The following is a 17,670-nucleotide window of genomic DNA, read 5'->3' as shown; positions in this document are numbered from 1 at the left end:
CAGGGACCAGGGCCTGGGGGAGCGCGCACGCTTGAGGCACAGGTGAGCAGGGCGGGAGCAGGATCACAGAAGACTCCAGATCCTGCTCAGAGCTCAGGACAGCAGCAGCCATGCCGTAGAGGACAGGGAAGGGTGTGGCATGCTGGAGGTCCTAGCAGGGTCAGCTCCCGACGGGGTGGGCTCAGCCTCCTCCCCACTCACCAGGCCGGCAGCTCCACTCCTAGCCTTAAACACTACTGACTGTTGGCCTCAGTCTCTGCTGCTCCTGGGTGTATGATGCCTGGCATCCAGTTAAAAAAAAATTTTTTTTGACAGGCAGAGTGGACAGTGAGAGAGAGAGAGACAGAGAGAAAGGTCTTCCTTTGCCGTTGGTTCACCCTTCAATGGCCGCCGCGGCCGGCGCGCTGTGGCCGGCCCACCACGCTGATCCGATGGCAGGAGCCAGGTACTTATCCTGGTCTCCCATGGGGTGCAGGGTCCAAGCACTTGGGCCATCCTCCACTGCACTCCCGGGCCACAGCAGAGAGCTGGCCTGGAAGAGGGGCAACCGGGACAGAATCCGGCGCCCCGACCGGGACTAGAACCCGGTGTGCCGGCGCCGCAAGGCAGAGGGTTAGCCTAGTGAGCCGCGGCACCGGTCCAGTTGAATTATAACAGAGAGAGAGAGAGCCAGGGAGAGAGAGAGAGAGAGAGAGAGAGAGAGAGAGAGAGATGAACCGTGTCAAGAGACAAAACAACCGACAGAATCAGACCCAGAGATCTCTCTGATTGAGATGTGAAAGGAGTGGGGAAGGTGGATCACAGGAGGAACAGGTGGAGAATGTAGCAGAGAAACGGATACACTAACGAAGCGCCAGATGCCAGACTGGGAATGAAAACACTTGTTCAGCGGCTAAGAGTTTCTTCTTCAATAGGCTCATGGCGCACTGGACATAGCTGAGGACACACTCGAACTTGAGGAGGAAGCGATAGGAATGATTGACGTTCAAACAGAAGATAAAGAAGAGTTGTGTGCTGAGGGGGGGTGGGGACTGGGGGGACTGGCCTCACGCTCATGCCACTGTGTCCAGCAGGGGGAGACTGCAGGAAGCAGGAGTCTAGTGAGCTGGTGTTGACCTGGGGGAAGCTGGGAGATTGACAAATGCCTCAGGTAGTCACTGCTTTGCTCCACTGCTTCTATGTTAGCATGAAGTGCCTGTTCTCCTATGCCTCCATGTCCCCCTTTGTGATCTCCTAAACCCTATTAGTTGGGGGAGGAATTATGGGGTTCATCCTCCCATCATCCTCCTTGAGAGTCTGCTTGCCATTCAGCCTCAAAGAAAGGGACTTTGAAAGTCAGCTGGAGGGGCCGGCACTGTGGCATAGTGGGTAAAGCCACTGCCTACAGTGCCCGCACCTCATATGGGTGCCAGTTCAAGTCCTGGCTGCTCCACTTCCAATCCAGCTCTCTGCTATGGCCTGGGAAAGCAGTGGAAGATGGCCCAAGTGCTTGGACCCCTGCACCTGTGTGGAAGACCCAGAAGAAGCTCCTGGCTCCTGGCTTTGGATCAGCACAGCTCCAGCTGTTGCGGCCAATTGGGGAGTGAAACATCAAATGGAAGACCTCTCTCTCTCTCTCTCTCTGCCTCTCCTTCTCTCTGACTTCTAACTCTGGCTTTCAAATAAATAAACAAATCTTTTTTTAACAATTTAAAAATAAAGAAAGTCAGCTGGGGCAGCTGGAAAGAGCTGGGTCTCAGCTATCCGCCTTTCACTTTCCACGATCAACTTAGGCTTGATGGCACTAGAACACAACACAGAGGCACTGGTTCTTTAAGGATCGTTCATTTGCAAGGCTACAAGAGAGAGAGCTCCCATCCTCTGCCTTACCCCGCAAATGCCCACAATAGCTGGGACTGGGCCAGGCTATAGCTCAGAACTGAAAACCCAACCCAAGTCTCCCTCGTGGGTGGGCAGGGATCCAGTACTGACGGCAGCAGCCCGGCTTCCCCCGATCTACATTGGCAGGGAGCGGGAACTGGCAGCAGAAGCCAGGAACTGAACCCCCGTACCGTGGTGTGGGGTGTGAGCGTCTTGGCTGGCTTTTTATCCGCTGGCCTCTGGTGTTGGGGTGGAAAGTGACAGTTCACCTCGCTCTAGACTGGTAGCTAGAGCAAGCAGCACACGATCCGTACGCCGCCTCTCGCTGCTCATTCGAGCAGTAACAAGCATGCTCAAAGGAAAGAGGGTATCGGTTGTGGCACCTGTCCATGGGACGCCGGAGAGGTATCCAAAGGGCCCTGCTGTAGAGACCAGTCGTGCACTGCCTCAGGGCGTGTGTGCAGGAAATCTGCCTTTGGGCACACAGTGCTGGGTGGTCGCCACCGACCGTGTTACCCAGGTGGCCAGGCTGGAGGTGCATCATGAGAGGCAGAGGAGGGCACTCGGCAAGAAGCCAACTGGGTGCCCGTGGGAATACGTCCAGACATCGTGGGAAACAGAATTCAAAGATAAGCTTATTTTGGTGGGAAAAAATTGAAATCTATGCATAAACAGGGCCTTCAAAACATTCATGGAAAATACGTATCATGAAAAAAAAACTGCATGGATTTCAAAAATTTTTTGCACCAAAATTAATTCACCTCTTAATTCCATTTTTCCCATGAATTTGCTGAGGTTTCTCTTTTTTAAGGTTTATTTTTTATTTATTTATTATCTATTTGAAAGGCAGAATTACAGAGAGACGGGGAGAGAGAGAATGAGAGAGATCTTCCATCAGCTCATTCACTCCCCAAGTGGCCACAACAGCTGGAGTTGGGCTGATCCAAAGCCAGGAGGTAGGAGCTTCATCTGGGTCCCCTGCGTGGGTGGCAGGGGCCCAGGTGCTTGGGCCGTCTTCCACTGCTTTCCCAGATGCATTAGCAGGCAGCTGGATGGGAAGTGGAGCAGCTGGGACTGGAACTGGCGCCCATATCTGATTCCAGTGCCAAAATCGGCTTTACCTGCCACGCCAGAGTGCCAGCCCCTGTGGTTTCTTAAGGTTAACTTCTGGGTCTAGAATTTAAAGTCAGACACAGCTTGACATCTGTCACCATTTCCTTTGTGTGACCATTTCCCCCGCCAAACCAAGCTCTTCAGGGTAAGGGTGACTGGGGCCACTTCGAGCCCCAGGGGTGGTGCCAGCGACGGTAACTGTAGCTGAGACAAATGCTTTCTGTGGTCCTGTTCCCCAGGCGGTCCCTGCACACCTGCGCCAAAGGGCATCGGGAAACCACACCAGCTGCCTCCACAGCCTCCCATCACCCCCTGCCTGCCCTCACCAGCACACACCCTGGCCAGGCTGGCTGTTCCAGTGGGCAAGGAGTGGCCAGTGGCAATTGTGGGCTCTGGGCCTGATCTAAACAGGGCACAAGGTTCACGTGGCACCTGCTCTCTCTTCTCTGACACCCAAGGCTCTACCTGCTGTATATGGGGTCTTCAAGAAGTTCGTGGAACGTAAACATTATGGAAATGTTATGCATGGACTTCAAATTGTTTTCTTTTGCACCAAAACAAGCTTAGCTTTTCATTGCATTTCCCAGAAACATTTTTTAAAAATGTGTATTTACTTTGTTTGAAAGGCAGAGTTACAAGAGGAAAAAAGAGAAAGAGAGAGAGAGAGAGGTCTTCCGTCCACTGGTTCACTTCCCAAATGGCTGCAGTGGCCAGGGCTAGGTCAAGCCAAAGACAGATGTTTCTTCCAGGTCTCCCGTGTGGATGACAGGGGCCCAAGCACCGGGCATCTTCCACTGCCTTGTCGGGTGCACCAGCAGGGCGTGGAGCATCCTACCCCACATGGGATGTGGGGTCACCCGCTACGCCAGCGCCTGCCCCTCCAGGGACGTTTTAAAGTCCCCTTATTGTTGCCCTGTCCGCACACCTTCCACCCTCTCCCCCTTGTTCCAGGTGGCTTTCCTCCAGCTGGCCACAGCAAAGCCGTTAGCCAATCAGGGCGCAGCCCCCGGGCGCATTGGTGGTTCAACAGGAGTCTCCTGAGAAGAGTGTCAGACACAAGGGGACGGAAATTTCTGGAACCCGAGGGGTGTGGTCTGCAGAGATATCAAGGGATGGGAGACCCAGGAACCCCCTCATCCTTTTCCCCACCTTGGCAGCCAAGCCCTTCATCTTGGTGGTAGGGGAGTCGTCTTTGTTAGCCAGGAACGTGCTAGAACACTGATGATCAAAATGAGAGAGGGGAGGGACATGGAGGAGAGGGAAGACTTGTGGGGGGGTGGTGACACAGGGAAGGCAGAGGCCCAGCCTCCGCCGGAGCTGAGATCCGTTCCCTGGTGGGAATGACTTTTCACTCCCGCGTGTCCTGGGAATCACTGGTGGCTTGAAGCCGCCCCGATGGCAGTTTTCCGGAAGCTTTCAAAACCTCTCATTGCCGGTGTGAGAGGGTTGAGTCCCAGCTGGGCTGCTGTGGGCATGGCCGGAGCTGGAGGTGGCTGTGGGGGTTGGGGTGAGGGGGTCTGCCGCTGTGGGCCTGGAGAATGTGCTTGGTTTTCGTGTGGTTTTTTCCTGCAGCTCAGCTGTTGGTCTTGTGTGGGCACAGCTGAGACGGCAGGATGCAAAGGAGCTCTTGGACACTGGGCTCTGTGTTGAGGAAGTCTGATGTGGGGGCGACAGGCGGCAGCTGGCGTGTGACCTCACCTTACTACGCGCAAGCGGCTCCTGCTCCACTGGTGACTGCTCGCTGTTAATTCTCCTTTGTTTTTCCGACACTGCTGTGAAAGGTCACCGGAGAGTTGAAGCTAAACCATTTGAACCTCTATCTTCTTATTTACCTAAGAGAGATCTTTTGTCTGCTGGTTCACTCCCCCACATGCCCACGATGGTCAGACTGAGCCGGCTGAACCAGGAACACACACGCCAGGTCCCTGACGTGGGTGGCAGGGATCCAGTCCCTTGAACCACCACCCCACTGCCTTCTGGAGTCTACACCGGCAGGAAGCTGGAGTCAGCAGCCCAAGCCAGGAATCGAACCCATGCACTCTCAAGTGGGATGGCGGGGTCTCCACGGCTAGGCTAAACACCTTCTTCTTTTCTTTCTTTCTTTCTTTCTTTCTTTCTTTCTTTCTTTCTTTCTTTCTTTCTTTCTTTCTTTCTTTCTTTGACAGAAAGAGTGGACAGTGAGAGAGAGACAGAGAGAAAGGTCTTCCTTTTGCTGTTGGTTCACCCTCCAATGGCCACTGCGACCAGCGTGCTGCGGCCGGCACACCGCGCTGATCCGATGGCAGGAGCCAGGTGCTTCTCCTGGTCTCCCATGGGGTGCAGGGCCCAAGTACCTGGGCCATCCTCCACTGCACTCCCTGGCCACAGCAGAGAGCTGGCCTGGAAGAGGGGCAACCGGGACAGAATCCAGTGCCCCGACCGGGGCTAGAACCCGGTGTGCCGGTGCTGCAAGGCGGAGGATTAGCCTAGTGAGCTTTGGCGCTGGCCACGCCTTCTTCTAACTCTACCATTTTGGTGAAGTGGAATGCCTAACGTTGCCAAGGTCGGAACATCCAGGTTGCTCGTTGGTGTGGGGGCGCCTCCACACACTTCGTTGTTCTCGGGAGCTGGGGGATCTTCTGTCACCCTACTGGGCTGGCTCCTGCCGCTCCCACACGAGAGGTGCAGAGGGGACTGGGGTGGCTCAGCTTCGTGCCCAGTCTTACCACCCAGAGTCCCCTGCACGTTCTTCCCCACCACTCCTTCACACGCCCCAGGGCTGGGAAGGGCCACGCACCCGCCACGCCACGTGGACCCGCCGAGCACCCAGCCGGCTAACAACGACCCTTCCTGTGTCTCCACTCTCTCCAGAACGGGCTCAACGGCTTGCATCTGGCTTCCAAAGAAGGCCACGTGAAAATGGTGGTCGAACTGCTGCACAAAGAGATCATTCTAGAAACGACGACCAAGGTAGGTGGGAGATCGACACGGTCGGCCCCCAGCTCGTCCCCAGCCCGGGCTCCGAAACTTCCAGGAGAGAAACCCAAGCTCAGCCTTCCCGTCGCCCCCTGACGCCTCCTGGAAAAACCCAGGCCTGATTTCCAGAAAGTTCCAGGGTCTCTAGAAAGTCCCGGGGGCCTCTGCTTTAGTCTCATCACGGGGTGTCATCTAAAACGGGGACCTCATCCCGGTGGCCTCCTGCGTTCCAGGGCAGCGGCCTCTGCCTGGGTTCCAGGCCCAGCCGGCCTGTGGCCAGGGTCAGGTTTGCCAGCTGTAGGATGGGTGCAGTTGTAGGACAGGTTGGGCGTCAAGTCAGAGGGCAGGCAGGGAGGGATCGGTGGGGTGGGAGACAGAGCCCAGGCTGCTCTGACCCCTCCTACGTGCTCAGCCCTTGGTGCAGGTGGGTGGTACTTGGTGCAGGTGGGTGCCACAGGCATCTCACAACCCTGTGCTTTTCTCTGTGCCAGTGACTCAAGTTCACGAACACTGCAGTCAGGACACGGATCTGTCTGTGGACTGCGAAATACGTTTTAGTTCTTGCTTGCAAGAAATAAATCTTGTCTTATTTGTTAAACAGGATGCAGCCAGCATTTAGGAATAAAAGTAAACCAAAACGTCATCCCCTGTACTCGTTCAAGTACTAGCCAATTCTTTTTTTAAAAAAAATTTTAGAGATGTATTTATTTATTCAAAAAGTCAGAGCGACAGAGAGAGAGAACAAGAGACGCAGAGAGATCCTCTCTCCACTAGTTCTTGCCCCAAATGCTGAAATGGTCAGGGCCGGCCAGGCTGAAGCCAGGAGCTCAGGACTCCATGCAGGTCTCCCACGTGGGTAGCAGGGACCCAAGCACCTGGGGCATCTTGCGTTGCTTTCCCAGGTGCACCAGCAGGGAACTGGATGGGAAGTGGAGCAGCCAGCACTTGACCCGGTGCTCCTAGGGGGCCGGCGTGCACAGCCTTCTGATGGCCCCGCGTGCAGGCGCAGGCTGGGTGGGCAAGCCCCTCCCCCCTTCCTTGGGCACGTGTCTTTCAGAAAGGGAACACGGCCCTGCACATCGCTGCCCTGGCGGGTCAGGACGAGGTGGTCCGCGAACTGGTCAACTATGGCGCCAACGTCAACGCCCAGTCACAGGTAACGAGCGGCTCCGGGTGTCCCGGCTGCCACGGCGGCTGCGTGGCCGGCCAATTCCCTGCGGACTCCCGTGCCCCTGCTGCGGCTCCGTCTGCATCTGACGGCACGCTCGGTTCGCAGAAAGGCTTCACACCCCTCTACATGGCCGCTCAGGAGAACCATCTGGAAGTGGTGAAGTTTTTGTTGGAAAATGGAGCCAACCAGAATGTGGCCACAGAAGTAAGTGCCCCCACCCCAGGGAAAATGTGCTCACCGCTGGACACCTCCCTAGCCAGGCGCCCCTCCACCCCCCCACCCCCGGGATGTGGCAGCAGTGAGCGCTCTGGGCCCTGTCTCATCCCCTGTGAGCTTGAGTTTGGCGTCGGTGAAGTGGTCAAGCTGCCTGGCCTGTGTTCAGGCTTCTCTGGACTATAAACTCAGTGACTCCATGACTTTGTCAGGGTCCTGGGTGGAGGGAGGGAGGGGCGGCTCAGCCAGTGGCTCACGGTCAGGCCTCAGGGTCTGGCATGGTTTCTAGAATGTTCTGGCACAGGTAGCTGGGGTGGGAGGGAGCACAGGAAGGCTGGCAAAAGGCTGTGTCCAACAGGGGGCTAAGTAAGTGCTGAGGCCAAGCCACAGTGAGATCTGAGATTACAGAAGTGGCAGCAAGGGAGGCTTCAGGGAGGAGGTGGCGTTTCACCAAGAGGGGACCAGCAGGAAGGCCATGGTGAGTGCAGGGGGTGGGAGAGAGGCAGAGCACACCCCGTGTCCCTCTGTCCCCTCCCTGGCCAGGACGGCTTCACCCCCCTGGCCGTGGCGCTGCAGCAGGGCCACGAGAATGTGGTGGCCCACCTCATCAACTACGGCACCAAGGGCAAGGTGCGCCTGCCCGCCCTGCACATCGCCGCTCGCAACGACGACACCCGCACGGCCGCCGTGCTCCTGCAGAACGACCCCAACCCCGACGTGCTCTCCAAGGTGAGGGCGCCCGGGCGGGGAGGCTGCCCACCGTGCCCCTGGGGTCCCAAGCGCGAGCCGCCCAGCATGCGCCTGCTGGGCCCGTTGAGGTCCCAGCCTGTGACCGGGGCTGCTCCAGGCCAGGAGGCCCTCTGGGCAGGTGGCAGGGGCACCTGGGGTCTTCCGGATTCTTCGTCTGCCCCTTTCCCGCTCCTTCTGGGGGAGGGAGGCAGCATCCCCTCTGGCAGAGGGCCTGGCCGAGGAGGAGGAGAAGGGGTGTGGAGCGAGGCAGTGGTCACCTGCACACACGGCCCCCAGCGGCTGGCTGAGCGGCAGCCCCCACCCTGCCCAGCCCCTGGAGCTGCCTTGGGGGCAGTGGGAGGTGCTGGAACAGAGTGATGACCAGGGACCCAGCAGGTGGGGAGTCAGCCCTGGGCAGCCGGCAGAGCCAGCAGATGCTTCAGGAGCAGAAGCGCCCTGCGGTGAAGATCGTGGCCCCTTTGTCATGCATTCACTCACACCTCTCCCTGAGTGACCTCCAGTCTGGGGCCTGCCTGCCCTGGGGCGTGTCCATGTCACTCCGCGCTGGGAGCTGCCATTTGCCTGGATGCTGCCGATGTCACCACCTGTGCGCAGGGTCCTTGCCCCGCCCCCTCCCCAGCCCGTCCAGACTCCCCGGGCGGACTCTGAGATGCTGTCACTCACGTCTGCCCTTGCCCCCACCCCCACCTCTGCTGTGTTCCAGACGGGCTTCACCCCCCTCCACATCGCAGCCCACTACGAGAACCTCAACGTGGCCCAGTTACTCCTCAGCAGGGGGGCCAGCGTCAACTTCACTCCCCAGGTAACTCTGGGCCCAGGGTCTCCACGTGCTGTCCGGAGGGCCTTGGGGGAGGCGCCCCTGCCTCTGGGCTCTGCACAGCGGGTGTCCCCTGACTGCAGCCCCCGTGTCCGGCAAGTGCCTGACCACCCGCGCCTCGTGTGCGCCTGCGACGTTGGCCCTGGAGACTTGGCCAGGGTGGCGGGGTTAGCAGGCTCACACTTGGAGGGGTTTGAGGTCTTTCTCGTGGGAGAAAGGCCTAAGGCAGGGAGGGAGGCTGCACTGTGGGCAGGGCCGGCGGACCAGGGCAGGCCGGGAGCAGCCGCAGGAAGCCGCGCCCAACCGCTCCCTCTTCCTCCCGCCCCGCAGAACGGCATCACGCCACTGCACATCGCCTCCCGCAGGGGGAACGTTATCATGGTGCGGCTCCTGCTGGACCGCGGAGCCCAGATAGAAACCAGGACCAAGGTGGGTGCCCACAAGCTCCGCGGCCCGCCCAGGCCAGCGGGGGGAGCTGCGCCAGGACTGTGCCGAAGCCTGGGTGGTCCCGCGGCACCGCCGCCACTGCCGCTGTGGGGCGGCCTCCTCTCCGGACAGCCTCTGACAGCTGCCTTTGGGGCCTTGTGTTTCTGACTCTGTCTTTTAAAGGATGAATTGACACCTCTCCACTGTGCAGCTCGCAACGGGCACGTGCGCATCTCAGAGATCCTGCTGGACCACGGGGCACCCATCCAAGCCAAAACCAAGGTGCGTGCCTCCTTCCCGCGGCGGGGAGCATATGCTGTGGATCTGGGTCAGGCCGCCTGGGAGCAGATCCGGGCTCTGGGAGCCGGAGGTGCTGACGCTGCTAAGTGAGCTCATGCGATGCTGGCCCAGGACAGGCGCTCACTGCAGCCCGGGTCAGGGTCAGCGGCTGTTTCTCATCCAGAGGACCGGGTCCGAAACGTCCCTGGGCCTCGTGGGCCTTGCTGTCTGCTGCGGTAGCAGAAGCGTAGGCAGAGGCGGTTCCGCCAACTCACGGCCCAGTGCCATTTGTCGCCTGCCCAGGCGCTGGTGACGGTGGTCAGCCTGCTGCTGCCCTAGCCAGTCCCCGGCTCTCATCCTCTCTCCAGAAGACAGAAAGGAAGCGCTCTGTGGAGGCCTCGGGGCCTGCGCCCAACTGCAGCGAAGTTTCTTGTGCTTTTAAATATTTATTTGAAAGAGAGAGACACACACACAGATCTTCCATCTGCTGGTTCACTCCCCAAATAGCCACAGCAGCCAGCACTGGGCCAAGCCAAAGCCAGGAGCCTGGAGCTCCATCCAGGTCTCCCACGTGGGTGCAGGGGCTCATGCACTTGGGCCGTCTTCTGATGCCTTCTCAGGCGCATTAGCAGGGGGCTGGATCGGAAGTGGAACAGGCAGGACTCGAACCAGCAGCCCTAGGGGATGGCGGCCTCACAGGTGGCAGCTCACCCTGCAGCGCCACAGCGCCGGCCCTGTGGGGTGACTTCAGACGGAGTGGCACCGGGGAGCCAGGCGGAAGCCAGGCCTGTTCACAGAGCCACAGCTGGGTTTCTGTGAGTGGTGGGTGGCGTCCTGTTGAGCTGCTTTCAGTCTGGGGTGTGTGGCTGGACAGAAGCTGCTCTCGCCGTAACAGTTCACCTCCCACGTCTGCCTCCAGCTGTGCGACTTCAGCTGTGTCTCTCGTGCCACTCGGTGCTTTCCTTATTTGGGGAGCCCCGCCCCTCTGTGCCAGGGTCGTTGGGTGACCACTTGAGATGTGTCTTCCAAAGGACCCATAAAAGCAAAAGCCTGAGACAAGAGAGAGGAGAGGGGGCTTCAGTTCGTGGAGAAAAAAGGAGAAGTTTGTGTTGGTGACAAACCATTGGACACCCCTGCCTGGTTTTTTGTTTTTTTTTTTTAATCCCCACAGTGCACAGTTTCTGTGATCTCTTTGGAGACCTCTCATCCATGGATGTCAAAACATCGTGCCCCAAAATAGCTTTAACTTTTTTTTTTAATTTATTTTATTTGAGTGGTAGAGTGACAGAGAGAGAGAGAGGTCTTCCATCCACTGTTTACTCCCCAGATGGCTGCAACAGCCAGAGCTGCGCCAATCTGAAGCCAGGAGCCAGGAGCTTCTTCTGGGTCCCCAACGCGGGTTCAGGAGCCCAAGGACTTGGCCCATTTCCACTGCTTTCTCAGGCCTTCAGCAGGGAGCTGGATCAGAAGTGGAGCAGCCAGGACTTGAACTGACGCCCATATGGGATGGCGGTGCTGCAGGCTGGGGCTTAAATTCTGTACCACAGCACCTGCCCTAGCAGAATATATTTTAACTGCAGTGCATTGGGTAGGGGCAATGAGCAGAGGTACTGAGACCCAAGTCCTGCCTTGCCTTCCCTGGTGCTGCCCGGACTCGGCCCACGTGAGACTGTTACTGTGTGAGATGCGTCCTTGCACCGGGCTGCGTGGGGCATTTCAGAAACAGGAGGCAGTCACTGATCGCAAGGAGGTTATAAGCAAGGGGAGAAGTTAGCTCTCAATGTGACTCTGCAAAGACCAGAGTGAGGCCAGCTGGCCAGGGAAGGCTTCATGCGAGTCGTAGGCATGGCGGGAAAGGGCTTGAGATTTTGGCCACGTGGAAAGGGTGGAGCCTGTGGTCAGAGCCCCGGAGCAGCCTGGTCCCTCAAGCACTTGATGCACGTGTCACGGGCAGGGACCGTGGAATGGTCGCCCTGAGTGTCCCGTTCTCTCCCACCTTCTCCCAGAACGGCTTGTCCCCGATTCACATGGCGGCTCAGGGAGACCACCTCGACTGTGTCCGACTCTTATTGCAATACAACGCAGAGATCGATGACATCACCCTGGACCACCTGACCCCGCTGCACGTGGCAGCCCACTGCGGCCACCACCGCGTGGCCAAGGTCCTTTTGGATAAAGGTGCCAAACCCAACTCCAGAGCCCTGGTGAGTGGGAGGCCAGTGGAGAAGGTGCCGGAAAGGGTGGCAGGTGGGGGTGCCGGGCAGGACAGGAGCCGCGTGGCTGAGCTTGCTGGGAAGGGCAGCAGCGGGTGCCTGGAGCCACTGCTGAGATCCGGCGCCCTGGGCACATCAGGGCTCAGTGCACAGGCAGGATGGGCGCCCGCCCACGCCAGCCACCTCCAGCTGGTGTCACCTCCCGCACCTGCCAACAGGCTGAGGGCAGGGGTGGGTTTGGGCCCGGGTTCATGGGTTGGGGGTGCCACTGCAGCCCGGGGGTGTTAGAGGTGCTGGCTTGCTGGCTCGCTGTGGGGACGCTGCACGGCGCACCCTCAGGGGCTCGTGTAGTGGTGAGTTCAGGCTTGGAGCAGGTTCTTGCTGTGTGGCCCTGGTTCCTGTCCGTCCAGTCGGGGGTCACAGGGTGCTGCATCTCTACCTGGAGTGCAGAAGGGGGCAGGTGTCCTCCAGGGGTGGCACAGGACGGCTCGTTCATTCACCCACAGGAGCCTTCCAGGCCTGGGCCATCTGTGGGCCCTGTCGTCCTGTGCGTGGGAGCAGGCATAGCTCATCCTGGGCCTCTCGCCACTGGGCCTTCATAGCTCCTCCCCCTGCTGTGACGCTAAGCATGGAGATGTTGCCTCTTGATAGCCACAGCCCCGGGGCACAGAGCACGCAAAGAGCAGACAGCCGTAGGCACAAAACCCAGGCCCTCATGGTGTCCGAGGTCCACCCCGTCACACTTGGGAGCCCAGCTCCACTTCCTTTCAAAGGAGCCCTGGCTGCAGGGAGCAGAGACCGTGACTCACCAGACTACATTACCCTTAAGGGAGCCTTAAGCAGCAGGCTCTTTCAATGCATCCGAAAGTATGACGACATGCTTAGCAAGAGGTTTGCAAACACGTTCCGGAACACCCTTGTCGCCCGCCGCCTTTCTCTCATGCGGTTTGCATGACAGCGGCCGACACGGTGCTCATCCGTGGATGCAAACTCAGAGCCTCTTGTTGGTCTCTGGGGGTCTGCCGTGGGCCGGAAGGGGGAGGTGGCGCTCCCGGTGTCTGCGGCTGGCGTGCAAGCCAAGTGCGTGTCTGTCTCCCGCAGAATGGCTTTACCCCCTTACACATCGCCTGCAAGAAGAGCCACATCCGTGTCATGGAGCTGCTGCTGAAGACGGGCGCCTCCATCGACGCCGTCACCGAGGTGCGCAGGCTCTGCCGGGCCCCACCAGCACCCTCCCCTGGGCGCCGTTCTTGGTGACTCCAGGCGGCCGCGTGCGCACGTGAGAGCTCACACAATCTGCACTGTTGGAGGGAATGAGCCCTGGCTCATGGTGGGGACAAGGGACCCCCACGCCAGGCCTCGGAGCTTTCCAAGATCAGCGGTACTTGTGAAAGGGGGCGGAGTTGCCCAGGGTGACGGCTCCCCCACCCCCCACCCCCCACCCCAGCCATTTTTCCTGGCGGCAAAGGCACCTCGTTTAACTCCCTTTCCGTGGAGACCTTAAAGGCAGGACAGCAGCGCCCCTGCCATCAGGCACTCTGGTTTTGGGGGGCAGCAGGACAACCCCGCATTCTCACCCACCCTTGTGTGTTCCAGTCCGGCCTCACGCCTCTCCATGTGGCCTCCTTCATGGGCCACCTGCCCATCGTGAAGACTCTCCTGCAGCGGGGGGCGTCGCCCAACGTCTCCAACGTGGTGAGAGTGCGGGGAGGGGGCAGTGCCAGGGCCCCTCCCTCTGCAGCCAGGGCGCGGGGCGGGGCGGTGGGTGCCAGGCCGAGCTGCCCGTTTCTCCTCTGGGGACGCATGCAGACAGGACCCCCAGTTCCATTTGTCGCACGTCTGTACACCAGTGCACTTCGATTGTGGACGATGTCTTGGAACTTTTCTAAGTGTGAACTGGGAAAGCGCTTAAGCATTCTCCACTGCTCGTTAGCTCTGGGGTTTGCTTGTAAGTGTAGCCCTGGTGTGCACAGGCACGCACACGCGTGCACTCACAGACCCACGAGCTGCATGCTGTAGCAGTCCTGCCTCTTGGGCAGGAACCCACCCGGCCGGCTGCTCCCAGCGGGCGCTTTGGTGCTGTCCGTGTCCTTTTGGGCCCCGCGTGCCTTAACAGTTTCTGTCATTTTCTCACCGTACAGAAAGTGGAGACCCCACTACACATGGCAGCCAGAGCAGGACACACAGAAGTAGCCAAATATTTGCTCCAGAACAAAGCCAAAGTCAACGCCAAGGCCAAGGTGGGCTGTGGGGGCAGGGAGGGCAGGGCGGTGGGGTGCGAGCGGGCTGGACACTGGGAGGAGAATCCACCCGGGTCACGGGCCGGAGTGGACAGGCCCCGAGATCACTGCCCCTTGAGTAGTTTTTGTGCTGGACGCTCAGACCCTGCCCTGTGGGGGTGTGAGGAGGCCAAAAGGTTTTTTAATATTTATTTATTTATCTATTTGAAAGGCAGAGTTACAGAGAGAGGGAAAGAGAGATCTTCCATCCACTGGTTCACTCCCCGGATAGCCGCAATTGCTGGGGCTGGGCCAGGCCAAAGCCAGGAGCCTGGAGCTCCATCTGGGTCTCCCACTTCAGTGCAAGGACCCAAGCACTTAGGCCATCTTCTGCTGCTTTCCCAGGAGCATTAGCAGGGAGCTGGATGGGAAGTGGAGCAGCCAGGACTTGAACCAGTGCTGGTGTGGATGCCGACATCGCAGGCAGCTGCTTAAGCCACAATGCCAATGCTTTGTGTCTTTGCTACAAAGTAGCAAAAGTAGCAAAGTAGTTCTCTCTGTTTTTAAACGGCTATTTAGTTTTCACTTTATGTGAAAGGCAGAGAAAAAGAGAGAGACAGACAGAGATCTTACAACTGCTGGTTGATATCCCAAATGCCACTAAAGCCAGGAAGCAGGAACTCAATCCAGGCTTCCCACGTGGGTAGCAGGAATCCAGGTTTCTGAGCCATCACCCGTCTCTGGCAGCCTCCTAAGCTGGGCTGTCAAGAGCAGAGCCAGGGCACTCCAGTGTGGGATGCAGGTGTCCCCAGAGGCACCTTTTTTTATTTTTATTTATTTGAAAGTTCAAGTTACACACACACACACACACACAGAGAGAGAGAGAGAGAGAGAGAGAGAGAGGGAGGGAGGGAGAGAGGTCTTCCATCCACTGGTTCACTCCCCACATGGCCACAGCAGCCAGAGCTGGACCAAGCTGAAGCCAGGAGCCAGGAGTTCTATCCGGGTCTCCCAGGTACTTGGACCATCCTCCAGTGCCTTCTCAGGCCCATCAGCACGTTAGTTTCTGTGACCCAGAGGCTCGACTGCAGTCCCGGCCTGTGTTAGCCGTGTGACCTTGAGGAGGTCACCCAACCTCTCTGGCCCCAACGTGCCTTCTCTGTGAAGCAAAGAGCTGGATTTGGTGAAGCTCACACCTCCTGTTCTTGGGGTGGGCTTTTGGTGTAGCGGCAGCCCACGTCCCCGGGCCTCCCATGTCTCGTATCAAGTGCTCAGGACTCCCACGTCCCGTATCAAGTGCCCAGGACTCCCACATCCCGTATCAAGTGCCCGGGACTCCCACGTCCCGTATCAAAGTGCCCGGAACTCCCACGTCCCGTATCAAGTGCCCTGGACTCCCACATCCCGTATCAAAGTGCCCTGGACTCCCACATCCCGTATCAAGTGCCCGGGCCTCCCACGTCCCGTATCAAGTGCCCAGGACTCCCACGTCCCGTATCAAGTGCCCAGGACTCCCACGTCCCGTATCAAGTGCCCGGGACTCCCACATCCCGTATCAAAGTGCCCAGGACTCCCACGTCCCGTATCAAGTGCCCTGGACTCCCACGTCCCGTATCAAAGTGCCCGGGCCTCCCACGTCCCGTATCAAGTGCCCAGGACTCCCACGTCCCGTATCAAGTGCCCAGGACTCCCACATCCCGTATCAAGTGCCCGGGACTCCCACGTCCCGTATCAAAGTGCCCGGAACTCCCACGTCCCGTATCAAGTGCCCTGGACTCCCACATCCCGTATCAAAGTGCCCTGGACTCCCACATCCCGTATCAAGTGCCCGGGCCTCCCACGTCCCGTATCAAGTGCCCAGGACTCCCACGTCCCGTATCAAGTGCCCAGGACTCCCACGTCCCGTATCAAGTGCCCGGGACTCCCACATCCCGTATCAAAGTGCCCAGGACTCCCACGTCCCGTATCAAGTGCCCTGGACTCCCACGTCCCGTATCAAAGTGCCCGGGCCTCCCACGTCCCGTATCAAGTGCCCAGGACTCCCACGTCCCGTATCAAGTGCCCGGGACTCCCACGTCCCGTATAAAGTGCCCGGGACTCCCACATCCCGTATCAAAGTGCCCAGGACTCCCACGTCCCATATCAAGTACCCAGGTTTGAGTCCCAGCTCTGGTTTCTGATTCCAGCTTCCCGCGGCAGCTTGCCCTGGGAGGCAGCAGGTGTTGCCGCGAGTCGGCACGTGGGAGACCTAGGTTGCATTCCTGGCGCCAGCTTTGATCGGGACTCTGTGTGTCTGTGAAATAAGGAACATCCTTGGTGAAAGCCACTGCTGTCCCCTGTCTCTCAGGATGACCAGACCCCACTCCACTGTGCAGCTCGCATCGGCCACACAAACATGGTGAAGCTCCTGCTGGAACACAACGCCAGCCCCAACCTGGCCACCACTGCCGGCCACACCCCTTTGCACATTGCGGCCCGGGAGGGCCACGTGGAGACAGCCGTGGCCCTGCTGGAGAAGGAGGCCTCCCAGGCCTGCATGACCAAGGTGCGGTCACAGCCGGGGGGTCCCTGTCCGCCCCCTTTGTGGTCTTGCTGCTTGGGGAGGGGACCCCCCTCACCCAGAGAGGAGCTGCCGGGCCTTTGCTTTGTCGGGACTCCGGGTACCCCCTCTGCCATGGGCCCTTCCCCGGAGGGTGGGGGGCGCACGGCTCTGGCTCCCGCAGGTCCTGATGGCACTGTGTGTCCTCAGAAAGGATTTACCCCCCTGCACGTCGCGGCCAAGTACGGGAAGGTTCGGGTGGCGGAGCTGCTGTTGGAGCGGGACGCCCATCCCAACGCGGCCGGAAAAGTGAGTGCGGCCCTGCCCGCATGCATGCACGCTTAGGTCCACACAGAGAGACGGGCAGCGGGCCCACCGCCAGCCCTGCTGCTTGCCTGCTCAGTTCTGGCTGGGACCGTGGCTTTGGAAAGCCCCGCGGTCCATGCGGACCCCTACAGGAGCACGGGGCGGGGGTGGGGGCGGCCCCGGGTGCCCCTGGTCCTGTCAATCAGGGGCTCCAGGCCAGGACCGGCTTTGGATGGGTCTGTAGCCAGATCTTGGCCGCAGAACCCAAGTGCTGTCAATGCCAAGACGAAGGCCCCTGGGCCTAACGGGAGAGAGAGCGCACCGGAGTGAGAGCTGCCCTCCTGTGTCTGCCCTGTCCCTGCAGAACGGCCTGACTCCCCTGCACGTGGCTGTCCATCACAACAACCTGGACATCGTCAAGCTGCTGCTGCCCCGGGGCGGCTCCCCGCACAGCCCCGCCTGGGTAAGGCCAGGCCCCGCCCCCGGGGGATGGGGGCGCACGGCGGCAGAGGGCGGGGGGCTTGTAGCAGTGGGTTTTCTCGCAGCGTGGGGTCCCCACGTGTTCCCCAGACAGCCGCTCATCCCTGAGTTGTATATGCTGGCTGTGGAGGGTCAGGGTGGACCAGGCCTCCAGGGAATGGTGACCCCCGGGCCTCAGGGACGCGGCTCACTGGCAGGTGCCACAGGGCCCATGTGATGCCAGGGAAGGTGTTCAGGCCAGGGCCTGGAGGAAGGACCCCCGGGGGTGTCAGCGGCCGCCCTCGCATGCACTTCCCGCCTGCGTTCTGACTTTCCAACAGCAGCTTTTT

At 59.5% G+C, this 17,670-nt stretch overlaps 1 protein-coding gene across 9 annotated transcripts in view; it reads left to right on the top strand.

Annotated features, from left to right (window-relative positions):
• ANK1 (ankyrin 1) overlaps positions 1-17,670 on the top strand; it is a 184,864-nt gene that overhangs the window by 124,546 nt on the left and 42,648 nt on the right. For all 9 annotated transcript variants that reach the window (XM_070068600.2, XM_070068598.2, XM_070068599.2 and 6 more), the window contains exons 3-16: positions 5,824-5,922; positions 6,986-7,084; positions 7,205-7,303; positions 7,856-8,041; positions 8,766-8,864; positions 9,210-9,308; positions 9,489-9,587; positions 11,591-11,788; positions 12,899-12,997; positions 13,394-13,492; positions 13,939-14,037; positions 16,364-16,561; positions 16,766-16,864; positions 17,226-17,324. In XM_070068600.2, the coding sequence (XP_069924701.1) occupies positions 5,824-5,922; positions 6,986-7,084; positions 7,205-7,303; positions 7,856-8,041; positions 8,766-8,864; positions 9,210-9,308; positions 9,489-9,587; positions 11,591-11,788; positions 12,899-12,997; positions 13,394-13,492; positions 13,939-14,037; positions 16,364-16,561; positions 16,766-16,864; positions 17,226-17,324 (1,671 nt within the window). The remainder of the gene's footprint in view (positions 1-5,823; positions 5,923-6,985; positions 7,085-7,204; positions 7,304-7,855; positions 8,042-8,765; positions 8,865-9,209; positions 9,309-9,488; positions 9,588-11,590; positions 11,789-12,898; positions 12,998-13,393; positions 13,493-13,938; positions 14,038-16,363; positions 16,562-16,765; positions 16,865-17,225; positions 17,325-17,670) is intronic.

Source organism: Oryctolagus cuniculus, chromosome 2 (genome assembly GCF_051225735.1).
Source record: "Oryctolagus cuniculus isolate XC-2025 breed Fujian yellow rabbit chromosome 2, ASM5122573v1, whole genome shotgun sequence".
Taxonomy (NCBI): Eukaryota; Metazoa; Chordata; class Mammalia; order Lagomorpha; family Leporidae; genus Oryctolagus; species Oryctolagus cuniculus.
Note: the sequence above shows the minus strand (reverse complement) of the source record. Positions and strands in the feature narration are given on the sequence as shown.